This window comes from Fukomys damarensis, unplaced genomic scaffold, assembly GCF_012274545.1.
Source record: "Fukomys damarensis isolate Sample0158 unplaced genomic scaffold, DMR_v1.0_HiC HiC_scaffold_14, whole genome shotgun sequence".
Lineage (NCBI taxonomy): Eukaryota > Metazoa > Chordata > Mammalia > Rodentia > Bathyergidae > Fukomys > Fukomys damarensis.
Genome location: NW_022900926.1, coordinates 15726714 through 15746776, shown reverse-complemented (window position 1 = coordinate 15746776; position 20063 = coordinate 15726714). Strand labels below are relative to the sequence as shown.

General features: G+C 39.8%; 1 protein-coding gene across 4 annotated transcripts in view; it reads left to right on the top strand.

Annotated features, from left to right (window-relative positions):
- Window positions 1-20063, top strand: part of Utrn (utrophin) — a 479533-nt gene that overhangs the window by 109114 nt on the left and 350356 nt on the right. For all 4 annotated transcript variants that reach the window (XM_010626629.1, XM_010626631.2, XM_010626630.2 and 1 more), the window contains 6 exons: window positions 7965-8057; window positions 9385-9462; window positions 9794-9886; window positions 12872-13044; window positions 15438-15553; window positions 16317-16477. In XM_010626629.1, coding sequence (XP_010624931.1) covers window positions 7965-8057; window positions 9385-9462; window positions 9794-9886; window positions 12872-13044; window positions 15438-15553; window positions 16317-16477 — 714 coding nt within the window. The remainder of the gene's footprint in view (window positions 1-7964; window positions 8058-9384; window positions 9463-9793; window positions 9887-12871; window positions 13045-15437; window positions 15554-16316; window positions 16478-20063) is intronic.

Genomic DNA, 20063 nt, shown 5'->3' with positions numbered 1-20063 from the left:
GGGAGCTGATGCACCTACCTTGATCCCCTGTACCCTCAGGATTTCCAGCGTCAGGGACAGGGTCTGATGGTACAACAACCGACCAGCAGCCTACACAGCAGTAGGTTGCTGGTGAGTGGTGGTTTGGGAGAAGACACTATTAAACGTAACAGGGAGATTTTGGATCCTCCTCTGCTGTATCTGCCCCAAGAAACCCTTTGCTCTGCTGGCTATGGGTAGCTGTCCACCAACCATAAGGGGATCCTGCTTGACCTGTAGCCCATACTGACATTTTTGCTGCTATCTGTTGGAGACATACAAAATAATGCCAACAAAAAATTCCTTGGTACCAATGTAGAATATAGTAAAGACAACTTAGTTTTGAGTGTGTTTCAGATTAAGTTCATACTGGCACTCTGGACAGAATTTCGCACATGGTAGGGAAGTAGAAGAGAGAACAGCGAACACTTGTCTCCTGGAGAGATGGGCAGATGACCCAGGAGTGGGCTCCTATCCACCTTGTGAGCCACTCCCGTTTTTGCTTTGCATTGTACTGTATACTGACAGAGGTGTTAGGCCTATTTTGTTTTTTAGAAGGTGGCTTGAGGAGAGGGAAGGGCTAGGGCAGCTGCCTTTCCTTCAGTAAATAAAGAAAATTTCATTTTGTTTACTTTTCATTATCAGTTTTGATACCATTACTAACGTCTCACCCAAGGAGCCTATCTTTTGAGGAACTGCACTCTTCAAACTTTTCCATTGCTGTGCCAGTTGTGCATGTAAGGAATGAGCTCTGTTGTCGGTTGAGTTTGCTATGTCCGTGTTGTCTGAGGACTCTTAGGCCTTATTTCAGTCAGCATTTCATGCTGTTTCCTGTCCTCTCCATCTGAAGAAGGCAACTTCTAGTCTTTTACCATGGACTTGAATCGTAGAAGTGGATAGTACAGATCACACAGCTTCTTTCACTGATTAAGCCTCATATTTTATAATTTATAAAATTATAAATGATTTTATCATTTTGCTTAATCTTGACTAGAGCCACCATTTAAAACAAAACATTTTTGTGTGATACATAGACATTATAAAAAATTAAATAATGGAAGAAACCCAAAGAAAATGGTTTCAGATACTTTGACTGCCTCACCAAGAACAGAACTTCTTGTTGTAAAATACTCCAAAACTTTACATGTTAACCTACTGTAGTTAACTAAGATGGCATTGTGCATACACGTTGCTTGCCAAAATGCTCTGGAATTCGAAGAAGGTGCGGAGTTACAGGAACCTGAAAAGGGTGCTACGTTTGAATCAGTGGTGAAATTTGAGATTGGTGGTTTGAAAATATTGGGAAATTAAATTATTTATTTCTGTTTGAATGTTAAGACTAACTTTCTTACCAAAGACAAACATGGGGGAAGAGAATATAGAATTTAGTGTATTATCAGATGTTAGAACTTCATTTTTGAATGGATAATGAAAGTGCAAGAGCACTGTATTAAATAATTTTCTCCATGTATATATGCCACACACATATATATATTTATATATATGAGAGAACAGTAGGAATAGGTGCCAAAATGATAAAATGAGTAGACTGGCTAAATCCCTTTTTAAAAATATGCCATAAATTAATAATAAAGTAGTCAATATGAAAGAGCTCAAATTTATGAAGAAAGATCATCAGACATGTTCTGAAAGCATTCTGAAAGTGTTATCTTTTCACTCCTCTGCAGACAGTTGTGACTTCACTTGTCATTTAGGCAACTCAAGCTGTATCTTTGGACAACCTTGGCAGGACCCAGGTGGCTCGTAAGTCCTCTGTAATTACGCGCCACGTTGCATTGGCCCTGTCTTTGTTTGCATCTGCTTAGATCCCGCAGAGCCTGCATATGCCAGTCCTGCTCCCCCTCAGGGTTGATGCCAGTCTCCTGCCTGAAAAGCCCAGGTCTTGTTCTGTCTCTGATTTATTTGTGGTTGGTGCAAAGAATGTTGGGTAACATCTTAGACGAACTGAGTTACTAAAATACTACTTTCCTATTTGATCTTGTTTCGTAGTCTGTGGCCATGACTACTGCGGCAGAAAATCTTGGGTTAGGATAAAAATAATTGTGATTTTGGAGTAGTAGTGAAAAAGAGGGAGAATAATACAAGATCAAAGCGGGGGAGGGACGAAGGGAGGGGGAGAGGGGCTAGAGCCAAACAGTGGCGGTGCGGTGTGGCCTGCACTTCCACATTGGAATTCTCCTGGTTCTTGTGCAGAAGCAGATCAGTTAGGCTGGTCCTACCATTCAGGCAAGCGGTGAAGGCTGTTTGGAGTAGAGTGGGAGCGGCGCGGACTGTGAGATGGGGCCACATTTGGAGGCATTTTGGAGGATGGAGGGCAGGGCTTGGGGAATGGGGTGGAGGGGAGGAGTGAGTACAAAGGAAGAAATGGGGAGGGACTCCTGCTTCTGGTCTGAGCAGCTATGAGTCTGCTGCTGCAGAGGACAGAGTTTAGAGTTCAGAGTTTTGCAATTAATGATATTCTGTAGTCTATGTGTGTGTGTGTGTGGGGGGGGGAGTTTACACAGAGTTCACCAATGGATTCTTCAGAAGACTCACTGTCAACAATCCTGTGGTCACCCATATTTGGTCCTGCTTGTGCAGTTGTTGCTTATTAGTCATTCAGTAACCTGTTGTGCCTGCAGATAAGATTCATTTGTTCAGCATGATGATTTATGAAGTTACAAATACAGTATTGCAAGATTACACATATAAATTCAGATTTCCAGCTTATTTTGAAACCTGAGTTCTGCTGGCAGTGAGCCTGATTCCCACACACTGGCTGGAATTAAGCCCTGGCTGCCATCTTCGGCCCCAGGGGCCCCAGGTTCTGCAGAAGCCATGGGCGTACTTCTCCTTGTGCTGCAGTGACAGTTTGCTTCTTTGTCCTGACACTTTTGTCAGTGGTGATGTCCCCACTGTAGTGTTAAGGCTGGTTCCTCTGGTAAAAAGTTGGGGACAGCCAACACTGGTCAGGCCAGGATGATAGCATCTGTCATCTCTGCTGGTATCACATTGCCTTAAAAAACTTTTGAAAAAGTTAAATGGGACCCAAGCAGCATCTTTCTTCCAAGTTCAGGCGTGCTCATTTGTACTATTTTGTGTTTATCGGAAAACTATGGAAACTTGTGAATGGGGAAGGTGACCCGAACTTGGCATTTCTGCAGGGCCAAGCACAAAAGAAGTATTCACCAAATATTGGTCCAATTGAATTATTAAACTGTACTCTTTCTGTCTGAGAAGTATCTGCAAAGAAGTCTGTGCAAAGATTGAAAGATCTAAATAAGAGCATAACTGTTTGGATGAATCACATCTTATTTTTGTTGAAGGATGACTTCTGACATTTCCAAACTTTTTCCCAGAGCAGATTCCATGTTTAGAACCTGTAACGATAGCATCAGACAGGATTTAAAGTAGTGCGCTGGGAAAAACAGTCTTCTTTTGAATTCATTTCAATGTGGTGCATGTCTTGTCTTGTTGCCCGCTTTGGGGACTTGTTAAATATATCCCAGCCCACCCCAGTGATTAGATAGTTCCTTTCCTGTGTGTCACAGCTGTGTACCCTCAAAATTTTAGTGACAGTAGCACAGATTGGAGAACATGGATGTGGAACCAGATTAGATGGATTCTGGTTCTGTTTCTCACTGGTTAAATCATCTTTATATCTAGATTCCCCACCTGTAAAATGGGCATATTGATAGTTTTTACCTTAAAATATTAGTATAAAGAAATAGCATATATAAAATTACATCTAAATATCTATAAATCTCTTAGAACATAGCTGATACACATTAATTTTTTGCTATTATTATTTAAGATGGTTTCACTATTCAGTTGACTCTTTTTGTATGGCTTGTGAGTTAAAAATTTTTTACAATTTTAGATGATTACAAAAGATAAAAAAGAATAGTACTTTTTTGTGACATACAGAAATTATTTGTGAGTTAAATTTTTTTTACAATTTTAGATGATTACAAAAGATAAAAAAATAGTAATTTTTGTGACATACAGAAATTATTTGAGATTCAAATTCTAGTATCCATGAGAGAAAGTTTTATTGGAACATAGCTGCTCTTCCAGTTGGCTCATTCATTTATATATTATCTGTGGCTGCTTTCATGTTATCACAACAGGCGTCAGGAGTTTCAAGAGGCCACATGGCCAACAAAGCCCAAGTGATACACTGTGTTCCTTTATAAAATGTTTTTTTCTGACCCCTTCTTAGTGCACAAAACTGCAAATCACTATTTATATCAGTACCATTTGGTACTTTGCAGGCCTGGTGGTGGTTGTTGCTGTTATTATTATTATATTATTATATGCTGTTTGGCCTAGGCTGGTTTTATTATCATTATTATTATTAACAGCAGCAGCAATACTGGAGATTAACCCTAGGGCCTTGCTCATGTTAGGCAAGTGCTCTGCCACTGAGCTACATCCCCAGTCCAGCTCATTTTTTGTATTCTTGACGATTCCATTCTGATTGAATGAGATGGAACCTCAATGTAGTTTTGATTTGTACTTCCCTGCTGCCATCTAAGTTTTTAACAGATGAACACACAGATGCAGAAAGGCCATGTAACTTTGGCCAAGTTCCGTGGCTAGTGAAGGGCTTGTTGTCTACAGATAAGTTTGCTGGCAGACAGTCATAATTATTTGTAATGTGGAAAAATCTTTGCATTTATTTTATTCTATGCTGTCTTGCAGTTGGTTGTGGGAGAGGAGGATTAGAGGCAGGTAGTTGATGAGGACCAGGTTGGCCCTTTGTCCTCACTGATAGCAATTAGGGAGCCTTCAGTGTATGGGAAACTTCCCTGGCTCAGCTTCCGGGAGCCTCTGGAATGTGGCTTCTGTGCCATGCAGAAGTGTTCGTTACTGAAATTGATGGCGATCATCTGTGTTGCCAACACTGCAGCTGCCCAGCGCGGTGACAGTTTAGAATAGAATATCAGCTTTGTTTCAGATACAAATAAGCCCCAGATTATTCCGTACTGATTATGTGGTGATAAGCTTTCCATACTTCTCCCCTTGTAGAGTTGATGAACTAGGGAAAAGGCACGTTTGTAAAAATTACTAGTTGACTGTTACAGTTATTTAGAAATGGGTAAGTAATCAGGAGGGGAGCAGAAGGGGGTAATAAAAACCTCTACAGTGAACACTACAGTACTCTGGAGAAGGAGATGGAAGGGGACATTAGAAAATGGAAAAATATTCTTGTTCATGGTATTTAGAATCAGTGTAGTCAAAATGGCCATACTTCCTAAACTGATACACAGATTTAATGCAATCCCAATAGAAAATACCAACAGCATTCATCACAAGACTAGAGAAAACAGTCCTAAAATGCATATGCAACAGGAAGAGATCCAAAGTAGCAAAAGCAGTCCTGGGTAACAAGAGCAAAGTGGGGGGCATCACAATCCTGGATTTGAAGTGGTGTTACTAAAGCTACTGTGATAAAACCAGCATGGTACGGGCACAACAGCAGGCGTGTGGATCAGTGGAACAAAAAAATTGATGCAGAAACAACAACAGCACATTCAGCTACTTGATCTTTGCCAGAAGGCCAAACACATACACTGGAGGAGAGATAGCCTCTTTAGTAAATGTTTCAGGGAAACCAGACTATCCCCATGCAGGAGACTGAACCTAGACTCATGTGTCTCACCATGCACTAAACTAAAATAAAAATGGATCAAAGATCTAAATGTTAAAAGAGACCCTTAATCTGCTGGAAGATGAAATAGGTATAACTCTTGAAGATATAGGTGTACTTGAGGACTTTCTCAGCAGAACCCCAGGGGCATAAGAAATAGTGCCAGGGATCACCAGATGGGATCACATCAAATTTAAAAGTTTCTGCATCCCCAGTACCCCCCCCAAAAAAGTTTCTGTACAGCAGGGGAAACAACTAACAGAGTGAAGAGACAACCTACACAATGAGAAAAATATTTCTTGCCAGCTATTTCTCAAATAGAGGACTAATGTCTAGAATATTCAGATAATTAAAAACAAACAAACAAACAAACAAACTAGACACCCCAACTTGAAGATGCCATCAACAGACTAGCAACTGAAATTAATAGGCATTTCTCAGAAGTACAAATGGCCAGTAAATACATTAAAAAATGTCCAACGCTGTTCCCGGCATAGTGATGCTAATTAAAACAACACTGAGATACCATTTCACTCTGGAAAGAGTGGGCATCGTCAGTAAATGAAATAATGGCAAATGCTGGTGAGGCTGTGTGTGTGGGGAAAGGAACCTTGTGTGTTAGTGGGAATGCAAACCGGTGCAGCCCTATGGAGATCGGTGTGGCGATTCCTCAAACAACTGAAACTAGAAATCCCACTTGACTTAGCTGTTCCCTTTCCAGGTATCTTCCAGAAAGAGTCAAAGATTCATATTACAGTGACATATGCATACACACGTTTACAGCAGCACAATTCATAATAGCTAAATCTTGGAAGCAGCCTGCCTACCTGTTCACCAACAGATGACTGGATTCAGAGAAGGTAGTATCACCGAGGGGTAGTGCTTTCCCATAAAGAAAGATGCACTGGAGTCCTTTGCAGAAAAATGGATGCACCTCGACACCGTAATGTTATAGGAAATGCATCAGACGCACAAGCTTAAATACCAAATGGTTTCTCTTACATGAGAAACCCAAAATGCAAATGTAGAGCAAATTAAAAGATAGATAATAGAAAGTAGGGAGATAGATTGTGTTAGCATGGTAAGGAGATCAAGAGAGGGAAGGACGGAAGGGATGAGAAAAGAATGAAGATGTGTTATGTACGTGGACCAACTTCCCATAAGGAATGCCGTCATTATATGATGCAAACAGGTGCTGATAAAATACTGAAAAAAAGGAATAATGCTAATAAGTTTTAGCTATCTCAAGCTCAGAGTACAGTTTTTCTCTGTGACTAATGTGTATATATTTTTTAAAGTGAGATATTGAGACAGTATATTTATGATCCTAACATGTCTGTATCGTTTGCAGTAACTAGGCATTAATCTCTGGAGATTTTGTAAAAGAAGGGGAAAATTTGATGCAAGATAATACAGCACTTGTTACACTGAGCTTTATACCTTTCAGGACATCGTCACAGGACAGAACATTACTTGATGTTTACAACTACTAATGTTAGAGGGGGTTAGCTGGCTGAGCCATGTTCAGCAGGCAAATTCGTGGTCAAATCGCTTAAAATCTAGGCTCTCTGATTTTCTGAACAATAATCACATTATTACCATCAACCCTTCCTGTGACAGGAAGACCAGGACTCGCCAGACTTCTAGCAGAGGGAGTGAGCTTTTCTGGTATCAGACACTAGACTGAGGGTGTTAATGGAAATTATGGTGTTTACCAATCAGGGATAGGAGTTTAGGGATTCCGTGAGCTTTCTCCATCCAAATACTCGCCGGGAGCTCGACTCAGACGCAGCCCAAAGTTAAGAAATTGCTGAGCAGTAGAAGAGACTTGTCACTTGAGAGCTGAGCTTGATGAAATCACCTCCTCCTGTCACGGAAATGCTGAAAGATGTCCCGCCCTGAGGGTGAAATGTGGTGATGGCTTGGAATGCCCAGTTCTTAGTGGGCCTAGCACCCAGGGGTTGGGCCTTTGTGACATTTTTAACATTTCTTCTTATCATTCCTTTCTCATGAGCTTATGCCAGAGTTCAGGCACGTGAGTGGCATAACCACAGCTTTATCTGTTCCCTCTCTAAGAAATAGTGCAATTTATGTCTTTCAGCTCAATTGGCTCATTATGACATTTCAGAGTTCTGTTATTACTTGTTCTTTCTATACAAGGCAAACTGGAATCATTTGCAGATGATCCAGAGCTTTTTAATTGAAAAAGTGAAACCACTAATTTATATGCCGAGTACGGAGAGTACAGGATTTCTGCTGCAGATGCGACCTATGTTTTGTTTTTCTTTCATAGAGTGGGAAGCCACCCATCAATGATATGTTCACTGACCTCCAAGATGGCAGGAAGCTACTGGATCTTCTGGAAGGCCTCCTAGGGACGTCACTGGTGAGAAGCTATCTCTGTGGACGAGGCTAAGGGTCTCTGGTCGTATGTTCCCTGGAGACCACTGTGGGTCACTTAGACTGTTAAAGGTTGAACGAAGAACATTAGAAAAATGATTTAAGTAAAGGTGGGACAGAGCAGCATTTAGGCTTTCTTGAGAGCCCGAATTTCATCATAGATAAAATTGAATGTCTGTTTCTCAGAGATTGTCCTGGTTGGGAATGCCAAAAAAGGATAGATAGGGTCAGGGATTTAGCTCAGTAGTTCCGGCACCTGCCTTACAAGCACAAGGACCTCAGTTCAATCCCTGGTACCAAAAGAAAAAAGGATAGATTTAGGGCTGGTGACTCAGCTCAGTGGTGCTGCAACTCTCTTGCAAGCACAGGGTCCTGAGTTCGATCCCTGGTAATGAGAAAAAAAAGAAAGATTTGTCGAGAAGCCATACTTTTTAGAATGGTAGTGAGTGTAGAGACAACCAGTTGTTATTTAATACTTAAAGAACCAATGGCTAGAAACGGTGGCATTTGTCTTTACTCAGATTTTCAGTGCGACCTTTGTGCTTGTTTGTCAAATCCAACTTTATTACTTTAAGTATGCTTCTGCATTCATCCAGGGAAATAACTCTGCTAACAAGGAGGATGTGCTTTATGCATACAGCCTTTGGTACTAGAGGCCAAATTACTGTAAAGGAGCAGAGAGATGGTCTCTTGAAGATGAGTTCCTTCTTGCCCACGTGTGTGGTGCTACACTGCCTTCTGCAGACAGGTGGTGACTGCACACCAGCAGGAGAGGCTGGTGGCTCCTCCCAATAAGATTCCCTGGCAAGTGAGATGGAAGGGAGCTGCCTCAATCCTGGCCTCAGGTGGGGAATTCCTGCCTTCCAGCTGGGCCCTCGTAATGCCAGCTGAGACTGGAATCCTCCAAAGGGGACACAACTTCTTCTGAATCTTCCTGCAGCCTGGCCAGTTTAGGTAAAAGAAGCTTTTGTCCTGAGCATTGATTCCCAAATTTGTATGCATATTGACTCACCAGGGAATCTTTTAAAACTTCTTCTCACACCTTGAAGTCATGGTCTTTGGTAGGGTGGGAGATAGGACACAACCATTATTGTTTTTGGAGCTACCCAGGATGTCCCAGTGCGAAGGCAGGTTGGGCAACAAGTACCTTATGCTGTTGTTAGTAGGGGAACTTGCATTGTATACTCACTAGGTCCAGGGTGGTGAACTGAACTCTGTGTACCAAGCTGTGTTCTGTGTTCATTTCAGTGTCAGCATCTGTCACTCACACGGAAGGACAATGGGTCTTATTTGCTTTGTGTTTTATTTTCCAGACAAAGGAACGTGGCTCCACAAGGGTACATGCCTTAAATAACGTCAACAGAGTGCTACAGGTTTTACATCAGAACAACGTAAGCTTGCAAAGTGACCGTGGGGTTCTGTGTTGCCATCAGCCCTGTTTATTGGGAAACCAGCCACCTGTCACCTGCTGTGCACGTTGGTGTCAGTGGATCCTTGTGAGAAGTATTGGACCTTTTCTACGAGTGAAGGAATGCATGTGTGCTTTTCCTGATGGTTTTACTGGTTGAGTGTGTAAATAACAGTTGTGAGATTTACATTTACTTTGTTCTCTAAAGTGAGATTTCTCTTACCTCTCATTTATATTGCTGTGCAAATGTGCTAAGTCAAAAAACAGAGTTTTGTCAGGACATCATCCTCACAGTTATGTTTTCGTTTCGATAGGTGGAATTAGTGAACATAGGAGGAACGGACATAGTAGACGGGAATCACAAACTGACCTTGGGACTACTTTGGAGCATCATTCTGCACTGGCAGGTGAGGAAGTCTCCAGTCACTTCTCGTAGGACTTGAAAATGCATTGTTTGTGTAGTACTTTGCTAGAGCTGCCGTGACAAAGTACCTCGGTCTTCACCTGATGTTCTCTGTGTCTGTGTGTCTGTGACCTGATGTCTCCTTGTCACGGAAACATGAAATATGAAATATTATATCTCCCAACCTGTTAACTGTGTGACACACTGAGCTCTTGCTCTCTAGAAATCAAAGAATGAGTCCTAGGAATGACGGAGGTTAAAAGTAGGAAGATATTTATTGATCGGAAAACTCCTGAGGGGCAGAAGGGGTCCCGACTGAGACAGAGAAGTTCTATAGGGTGAAAGCCACTTAAGTACAGCGTGGGCCACAGCCATGAACCTCCAGTAAGGTTACAAGTACAGTCACTTAGGTAATGGTGGTCCAGTTGGGAAACAGGTCGCATAGTAAGCATGGATAAAAAAAACAAGGGTTCTCCTAGAAGATGGTGGATCTAGAGGCCTGTGGTCATCCCCGGGGTGGTCGATGCCTATCTATACTTCACTAAGCCCAGTTCTCTGAAGGAGTATGTGGGTCTGGTCATCTTGTCTCCATCTTGAGGCCTGGTTTTCTGCCGATGTGCGGCTGTGGTGTGTTTCACCTTTGTCCTGGCCCTCTCGAGGACTTAGCCCTATCTGACTGCCTATAATATTTCTACCTAGCTCATCTATCCATAATAACCCTTTCGTAAGGACAACAGGGTGACCCCATTCTCCTTACATCTGCAGGGAACTATTTCCAAGCAGGGTTCCATTCTGTGAGATACTGGGGATTAGAACTTCAGCATACGGATTTTGGGGGAGGAAGAGACTGACAACTTGCTCTATTTTCTTGGCATAGGAGAATAAAATATGTCTTTTAAAATATTGAATTTAGAAAATTGACATCATTTCAGATTTACAGAAAAGTTTCAAGAATAACTAGTTCAAAGAATTCCCAAACATCCTGCATTCAGATTCCCCAAATGTTAAGTTGCCTGTATTTCTTGTGCTCATTCTTTTCCTCCCTGAATACTTCCATGTGTATTTTCTAAAAACAGCATTCTTTTAAAACCCAGGAACTCCTTTACATTGCCATGATATAATATCAGTATAAAATGTTTGCTAATATTTCTAATTCTGTATTATTCTATAAATAATGTTACATACTAAAGCAATATATAATTATTAAAATCAAGGAAGTATCATTGAAAGAATAGATATATGATTACATAGCTCGTGGAGATTTTCTGAATTGTCCTAATAATATGCCCCAAAACCCCTCCAGGGTCATGTGTTACATTTGTCGCATCTCTTTAATCTTTAATCTAGAACAGTTTCTGAGTCCTTTATATTTCATGATACCGATTTTTCAAAGAGCACTGGGAGCTGTTTTGTAGACCACCCCTCCAAGGGGCTTGACTTATGTTCCCCTGTTTTCAGATTCAGGTTGTTTTGGCGGAGGTGCTATTGATATCAAACTGATACTGAGTTTTTCTCAGTGCACCAGGGCAGGGACCCACATGGCCCATGCTAGCTTTTCCAGCAGTGTGTGGAAAGTGATGGTGTCTGCTGACTTTCTTGACTGTACCACGACTACATTTTGTCATTAAATCATGTTTTGTGGGAGTCTACTTGGAGACTGTAAATACTGAGCTGTTTATCCAGCTTTTATCCATTAGTCTTAGCAGCCGTTCATAATTCTTACCTGGATCAGTTATGATTTAGATGCTTTGCAGAGTGAATGTCTAATTTTGCTATTCCTTTCACATTTCTGCATTGGCTTTCAACTTGTAAAGAAGAGCTTTCTTTTTTCGCCTGTCATCTATCCATTCCTTCATTTTTTTTTTATGTACCAGTGGGTGCATCGTGAAGTTTTGCATAGTACTAAAATCTCCCTACTAGAACTCTTCACTTTGATGTTGAAGTGGTTCTAGATTTGACCCATGTGCTCTTTATTTGGTTCTGGGTCCTTTTGATAGGTTTGCATCATTCTTTGGGACCTGACTTCAAACATTTTAGAATAATAATATAAAATGTTAATTCTAGAGTGTCATCGTTATTGCTAATAGGAAAGATATTTCATTCTTTGATTTTGTAGTCACTAAAAAGTACTTCCTTTTTAATTTTTGTAGAAAAGAAAAAAATTTTTTTAATGTAAGTGGCTTTGTAAGTAAAATTAATAAAATATGACTTTTTTAAGTGTGTGGGGTTGGGGTTCCAAGCTAGGGTCACTCTACTACTAAGCTACATCCTCAGCCCCCTTTTAAAATTCTATCTTAGTTGGGGATTTAGCTCAGTGGCACCTTGCCTGCCTTGGAATTGCGAGGTCCTAAGCTCGATCCCAGTGTGAAAAAAATTTTTTTTTTAAATTTTTTAAAAAAATTTTGAGACAGGGTCTTACTCAGTTGCTCAGGCAGGATTTGAACTTGTAATCTTCCAGTCTCAGCTTCTCAGAGTGCTGAGATTGCGTTACAGCATAAAACATGGCTTTTATGTGAACATGAAAGTTATGTTCATTGTAATCAAACATAGTATGCATATCGTTTAAGATACAGGAAATGCAGCCAGCCTGGTGGTGCACGCCTGTAATCCCAGAACTCGGGAAGCTGAGGCAGGAGGATTGCTGTGAGTTCGAGACCAGCCTGGGCTACATAGTGAGTTCCAAGTCAGTCTCAACTATGTAGTGAGACCCTGTCTTAAAAAAAAAAACAAAAACAACAACCAAAAACCAAAACAAGAAAAAGATACAGGAAACTCATTCGTGTATAAAAGTACAATAAAAACCACCTCCACATCTGAGTATCCACAAGTAAACACTAAACATGTATCTTTCCAATGTTTACAGAACAAAACTGGAAGTACAGTGAATGTGTATTCCCCGATCCACAGTAGTTAATGAGGGTAACATTCCTTACTTATGGATGCGACCCAAGAGGCTGTTAGGTTATGGACTCTGCGTCTCTCTACACAGGTGAAAGACGTCATGAAGGACGTCATGTCCGACCTGCAGCAGACCAACAGTGAGAAGATCCTGCTGAGCTGGGTGCGGCAGACCACGCGGCCCTACAGCCCTGTCAACGTCCTCAACTTTACCACCAGTTGGGCCGATGGACTGGCCTTCAACGCCGTGCTCCACCGGCACAAGTGAGGCCTTGCTGGGCTTAGAAGAGGGTCTCAGAGATGTGCATCTCCTCTCTGCTTCTTTTCTGCTCTCCCTCCCCAAATCTCCTTCCCCAGGCTCTCCTTTCTGCCCATGCTCTCTCGAAACATTAAGCGGAGTGGAAAACTACTCGAGTGTTTATTGCTTTAGGATTTAAATGCCGCAGTGCAAGAGCCCATGATTTCGTTACGTATTTATGATAAGAAATATAAAAATAACACACATAGTTTAATCCCACTCATTCAACATTAACCATTAATATGTACAGAGAATTGTGTTAGCGTTTATTCTTGCAGCCCAAGACTCTATATAGTGCAATCTAATTAAAAATGGCCACACATTTTTTCCGATGAACTTGTAAACAGATTCTGATTTATACGTAAAGACCAATTGCCCAAGAATATCCAGTGCAGTCCTCAAGAAGAACCAGGCTGAAGTATTTTGCAAAAAGAAACTAGAACTCTGGCTATTTTAAGAGTATTTAGTATTATAAATAGATACACAAACAAATAAATACAGTAACAGATTTTGTTGAATAAGAAGGGTAGTTTCATGTGGATCATCTTAATAGAATAAAGATTCTGAAATAGCTCCATCGTGGAGAATAATGTAGTTTAAAAAAACTACTGATTATTGCAGATTTATAGACTGTATAGAACAGCTGGTTATCCATATGTAAATAAGGGCATTGGATTGTTACCTCGCCATACCCAAAGCATGATTTCTGCATGGATCAGGAATTTAAATGCCAATGGCAAAATTTGTTATGTACTATTGCAATTTTAAATCACTAGTTTTCTCAAGTTTCATTTCCTGTTTGTTCTTGGCTGCTATATAAAAAACTAGACTTTTCTCTGTTTTACATCTGGAAATATTAAATTATGTGTATTATGGAAGAGGTCCCCCCTTTCTTCCCTCCCTCCGTTTTTCCCTTCTTTCCTTCCTTCCCTTCTTTCTCCACCCCCACCTCTTTTTGGTGTAGCTTTGTGTTTGTCCTGTAACACAGGGTTGATTTGAATTGATGAGAGTGAGCAGAATGTTTTATTCTTAAAAACAAAGGCAGTACTTTTAATATTTTACCATAAGAATGATATTTCCTGTAGGTTTTTAAATATACTTTTTAGGAGGCTAAAAACCTTACGTGCATCTTCCTTTAATAATCTAAGGAGGTTTTTGCCCTCAGCTCCCATGTGGTTAAGAGATTTTATCAAGAAAATGTTGAATTTAATAAAAATATCTTGTTTGTTAATTGATTGAACAAATATATGTGCTAGACACTAGGTATACAGGAGAGAACATAATAGGCAGAAATCCCAGGCCTCTTGGAGCTATGTTCCAAAAGAGGGAGACAGATGATAATTTTAAAAACTGAAAATATAAACAGTAAAACATAGAGATGGTGAACATACTGAAGACAAATCCATGAGGCAAGAAAATTGGAGGCACCTGGCTTTTGGCAGACCAGGGACTGCTGTGAACTGAGTGGCAGAATAATGAAGGATGAAGTCAAGGAGGAAGAGTACCGCCTTGGTTCATGAACTTAATTTTTTCCATAATTCTGGTATTAGATCGAGTTGGACAAGAATGGAGTCAAATTCAGTGGTTAGGTTCAAGGTTGACCTTATGGGAAAATTCGATTGAGTTCTTCAATTTGGTTTGCCACCAGAACTATAGAAAGAATTAAGGCACCACTGAACTAGGAAAAAGGGTGGGAGGTGGTTCTAAGATACTATAAGAATGGACAGTGCAAAGACAACAATCAACTGTTGTGTTGTTAAAGCAACAATAGTATCTAGATTGTAGGATTAAAAGAAAATCAAGATAAACAGTAGTAGCATGGAAGGGGACAATAGTAAGAGAAATTTCAAGGCCTTTTGAGAATATCCTATGGAAAAATTAGAGCTGGATATTCTGTTTCGTTCACTTATTTGGAGAATTTTGACCATTAATATTGATTGTGATAATCGATATATTTAGATTTATTTCTACCAGTTAGTTTGAGCTTATTTCTTTTACATTTTAAACATTGTCTTTCTTTCTTGTCTTCTTTTGTATCAATGGGTTTCCCCAACTCCTTTTTTTATTCTGCTTGGCAAATACTACATACTTAAGTCTTTCAGTGGTTACCCCAGAAATCTTGACAACAATATTTAATACAAAAACCTTAGAATGTGTTATCTGTTATTTTTATAGTTGTAATTTATCTTCAAGTGCTATATAATACTTGATAAAACTTTGGGATATAAGAGATTTAAATTTTTAAGAAAGGTGAGAATTAAAAAAATTTTCAAATGGAAGTGTTTTAGCTTCTAACAATGCCTACTTTGTTTCCACAACATTCTATCTTCATTTGATTTTATCTCCATGGTGATTTCAGACCTGATCTCTTCAGCTGGGATAGAGTTGTCAAAATGTCCCCAGTCGAGAGACTTGAGCATGCCTTCAACAAAGCTCAGACTTATTTGGGAATTGAAAAACTGTTAGATCCTGAAGGTACTGTTCATTTTATTTTCAACCTTCATTTTTATGGTACAATTTTGAACTTTTGAAAAGCAATACAGATTTTTTTGTTTTCAGAATGAATTATGAGAGTTGAGTACCCCCCTTTTTTGGAGATATAAGCCATTTTCCACAGACGAATCAGAAATACTTTTGTGCCAACAATTTGGAATATCCTTTGGGCATAAATTTAATATTTCATTGATAATAACTATTCTATATCAAGGAAGATTTAAAATTTTAGAAAAATTATTATCTTAAAAATCAGTGTTTGTTTTAGTTTATAAAAAAGCATTGTAGCCGGCGATTTAACTCAGTGGTTCGGTGGCCTGCCTTGCAAGTGCAAGGACCCTAGTTCAATCCCTGGTACCAAAAAAAAAAGAAAGGTGAAAAATGCATTGTATATGATCTTGCCTATAACATAAGGACCTTACAGCGGTCATACGATTGAACTCTAGACTTATTTTCATAGTATGAATGAAGTCTTATATCATTTTCAGTGGTAACCTGGTAGCTTACTTTTGAGCACTGTGAGGAAGCTTCTAGGGAAGATTTTTAAGAGATGGGAGACTGAATGAAAGTAAGTAGTGTTCTTGGCTCTTGCCTCCTATGTCATGACATGAAAAAGCAATGTACCGAGACATGTGTGGCAAAGATTGTACGTGAAGTATTGTGTGTAGTGAGGAGAGCTATTTTATACCTAATATTGAGCAATTCCTGTATTTTGGACATCTAATTTACTTTCTTTCACTTTCAGATGTTGCCGTTCAGCTCCCTGACAAGAAATCCATTATTATGTATTTAACATCTTTGTTTGAGGTGCTACCTCAGCAAGTCACAATAGATGCCATCCGAGAGGTAGAGACGCTCCCCCGGAGATATAAGAAAGACTGTGAAGAGGAAGACATTAATATACAGGTACCGGCACATTTTTATTAACATGTTTGACTTGGCACCTTTGGTTTCTCGTGGATACCAGTCAACACCCACGTGCAGTTTTCAGTCAGCACAGTGTCACATGCGTGCAGTAGAAAACGTGACTCAGCTGACGTTATTAAGTGGGAAACTAGTATTTAATGAAGGTGGCTTTGTCCATGTCAGCCTCTTTTTTGAGGGGGAGGGGGCCATTAATAAAGAATTGTTCCTGTTATATTCTCCCAAGGTTTATCAACATATAAGGTTTATTTATTTTTTCATTATGAGCAGTCTAGGCTAAACTACTTGTCAAGGTTTTTTTATTTTTTTTGGTACCGGGGATTGAACTCGGGTCCTTACACTTGCAAAGCCCGCCACCAAACCACTGAGCTAAATCCCTGGTCAAGGTTTTCTTTAAAATAAAAGGTCTTATAAAGGTTTTATTTGTCAGAATATAAATGATTTTTTTCCTAGGAGATATAAGTAAAATAATAATTTTTTTCCTTCACTTTCTTACCTTGAATCAATTCACATTTATCTCTGTTTGAGTCTATTTGTTGTTGTTGTTGTTGTTGTTGTTGTTGTTTTGGTACTGGGGATTGTACTCAGGACCTTGCACTTGCAAGTCAGGTGGCTGAACCACTGAGCTAAATCCCCAGCCCCTTTTCTGTTTGAGTCTAAATCAGTCTTCTTAATTCATTAAATGAGAGGCTTTTATGTTGGATCAGACCTTGGAAGTCACTTAGTCCAACATTTTAGCAACCCAGTAACCAAGAGATACATATGGATTTCAAAATTATAAAAAATGTATTTTGCAGATTCAGACAGCATGGGCTCTGGAGTTTAAATCTCATCCTGTTGCTCCTTCTTTGGGATCAGCTGCTTAACTTTTGAGCCCTTGTGGTTAAAACCACCTAATTGATAATGAATTGCTAAAATGAATAAATACTCAATAAGCATCAGCTATCATCATTATAATTTTTCCTTTCAATTTGTTTTGCCGTTCTCATTCAACAAATTCTTTAAAAAAATGTTACTTAAAACTAGAAGTGTTGTTTTATACCTCTAGTCTCAGTACTCTGGGGGAAGAGGCAGGGGATTGAAAGAAAGTTGGAGCCCTGCTGAGGCAATTTAGTGACAGTGAGATGCTGTCTCAAAAGAAAAGGTAAAAGAAGGCCTGGGCTTAGTGTGAGGGCTGTGGGTTTAATCCCCAGCACCCCCCCCCCAAGTTACTTAATTCCCACATGAAGAACAATCATGCCAATTGGCGTAGCTTCCCATCCTGAGATTCCAGAACTTAATATTGTAGATTTTCTTCAGATTGTAGGCACCAATCCTTCTTATTTTTTTCCCATTTCAAAAAAATGATCTGATTTTTAGAAGAAGACAGAAAATCTTAATGAGAAAAAAAACAAAACAAAAAGATGAGAAATAGGGCTGGATGTTTCTTTTTTAGCTGTTTTAAAAATGCAGTGATGTTGAGGAAGCCTTAACTTCCTATCATTGACTACGTTTGCTTCTAATAATGCAGTTACTGTTCTGCAGTAATGATGCACCTTTTTAAAGGGCTACTATAACCTGGGGTTGCCATTTGCTTTGTAGAATTCTTTATTGGATTAGGATTCTTTTTGTTAGAAAGGCAGGACATTTTAGCTCTTACAATTAAGGCTATTCTCTCTTAATAGGGAAGGAGACTTCATTTACCTTTTGAGGGTGTAGAATAAAGAATGGCTTCTCATTTAACTGATTTCTTAAGAGCAAGTGTTTTAGCACTAACCTCTTCATTTACATGCTTTTTTTAGTATCTTGGAAGTTGAATTTGCAAAAATGAAAGGAGATTAAGTTTTAACCACCTACTCTTTTGACACGGTTTCCCATCCTCTACTCGCCAGTGCCAGCGACTGGCCAGCCTTGCTCTCTGATTGTCTCCTTTCTGCAAACATGCACTGGGTACTTGGTGAATACTTTCTGCATTCCTCTCTCGATAGGATACCTGCCGGTTGGAAGTCTCTTCCAGCATTTTAATCAGTACCTCTGAATGTCTGCATGTGGGTTATAGCTTTCATCCCAGGCCTCAAGATGCTGGTGCCTGTGTAGGGGAACCAGCTGGGCACTGACCTGCCAAGTTCCCGCTGTGCTTGTTACAGTGTAGAGGTTGGTCCTAAGCTGTCTTCAGAGTTGCTCTAGCTCTGCAGTTCCAGGATTTTAGGTCTAGAAATTAACTCCATTTCTCTTTTCTGTCTTGGCACCATCTGTCCCTTAATTGTCCTTTTCCAACTCTGCTCATTGATTCATTTATTTTAACTCCTGTATTTCATTTTCATGATTCGTTTGATGCCCCCACCAAAATGCTTTTGTGTTTTCTTTCTTTTCCAGCCTTTATAGCAATTAAAGCCCTTTTCTTGCAAGACCCAGCTTGTCTTTGCACTGCATAGTGCCCCCTGCCCCAATTCTTGAACATGCATATTCCTCTGCAAAGTGCTTCTCCACCTACTATTGCATACCAAGCTTTCCATTTTTCTGCTGTTAAAATGGAATGCTTTAGAGAAGTCTCCTCTTATTAATCTGTCAGAATCCAATCCCACACACACATACATTCCCTGTTTCTTGCTATTGCAGTCTTTTTGTAAATTAGTATAGGAATTAAAATTATTTCTTTAGAGCACTGAGAAGGCAGTGAAAGACTTTAGGCAGGGAAGTCCTGTGATGCAATCACATTTTCAAAAAGATTTTTCTGGCTGCTGTCTGAGAAGTGAGCTGTGGAGCTAGGAGTCTGGGTGACAAATATTAGCAAGCCACTGTAGCCCAGAGGAGAGATGTGGGTGGTTTGGAGATAGAAAACTCTAGACGGATTAAAACTAAATGTTGAAGGTGAGAATTACATATTAAATGTGGGCAGTGAGAAAAAGAAACTAAGGTTGGCTTCCTTCTTTTTAGCTGGAGAACTTAGTTTAGGTTCACGGAGAGGGAGGTAAAACAAGTTTTAGAGAAAAAGGGCAAGTTCAGTGGTAGAAATGGTTTGGCATGCTTGTGAGACATTGAAGTGAGGACGTCGGGTAGTTGGATTTTGGAATTTGGAGTTGGGAAGAGAGTTTAAGACTAAAACTGAAATGGTAAAATGCCAGGGGCTGTAGATGGTTGTCTAAATCCAGTGGAATGAGATGAGATTATTCAGGCAAAATGTATTGAGAGAAGAGAAGAATGAAGAATTAATTTTGAAAATGCTTTTTACTTCCGGGTGGCAGCTGTTGCTGGACCGGAAGGGAACCACTGTGCTTCCTAATTTAGGGGTACATCTCTTTGGAAGGTGGGAGTAGCTTGTCACATGGGAAGATCCTGAGGGTTCAAGTGGGAAGCATGGGGTGATCAGTTCTTTGGGTTTGTTTGGAACAGTCTTCATGTGTGTTGTTGTAGCCCTGTTACTATCAAAGAATCTTCTAGTTGGTTGGTTAATTATATGATCACCCTAAAAAGTATGCTAGAAAAGTGGATTTGACACCTTTCCAGTTGAGTTTGGGGGAAATTTCAAGTCAGAGTGAAAGTGAGTATTAATGAAGAGTAGTTGTTAAATATACAACTGGGACTTTTA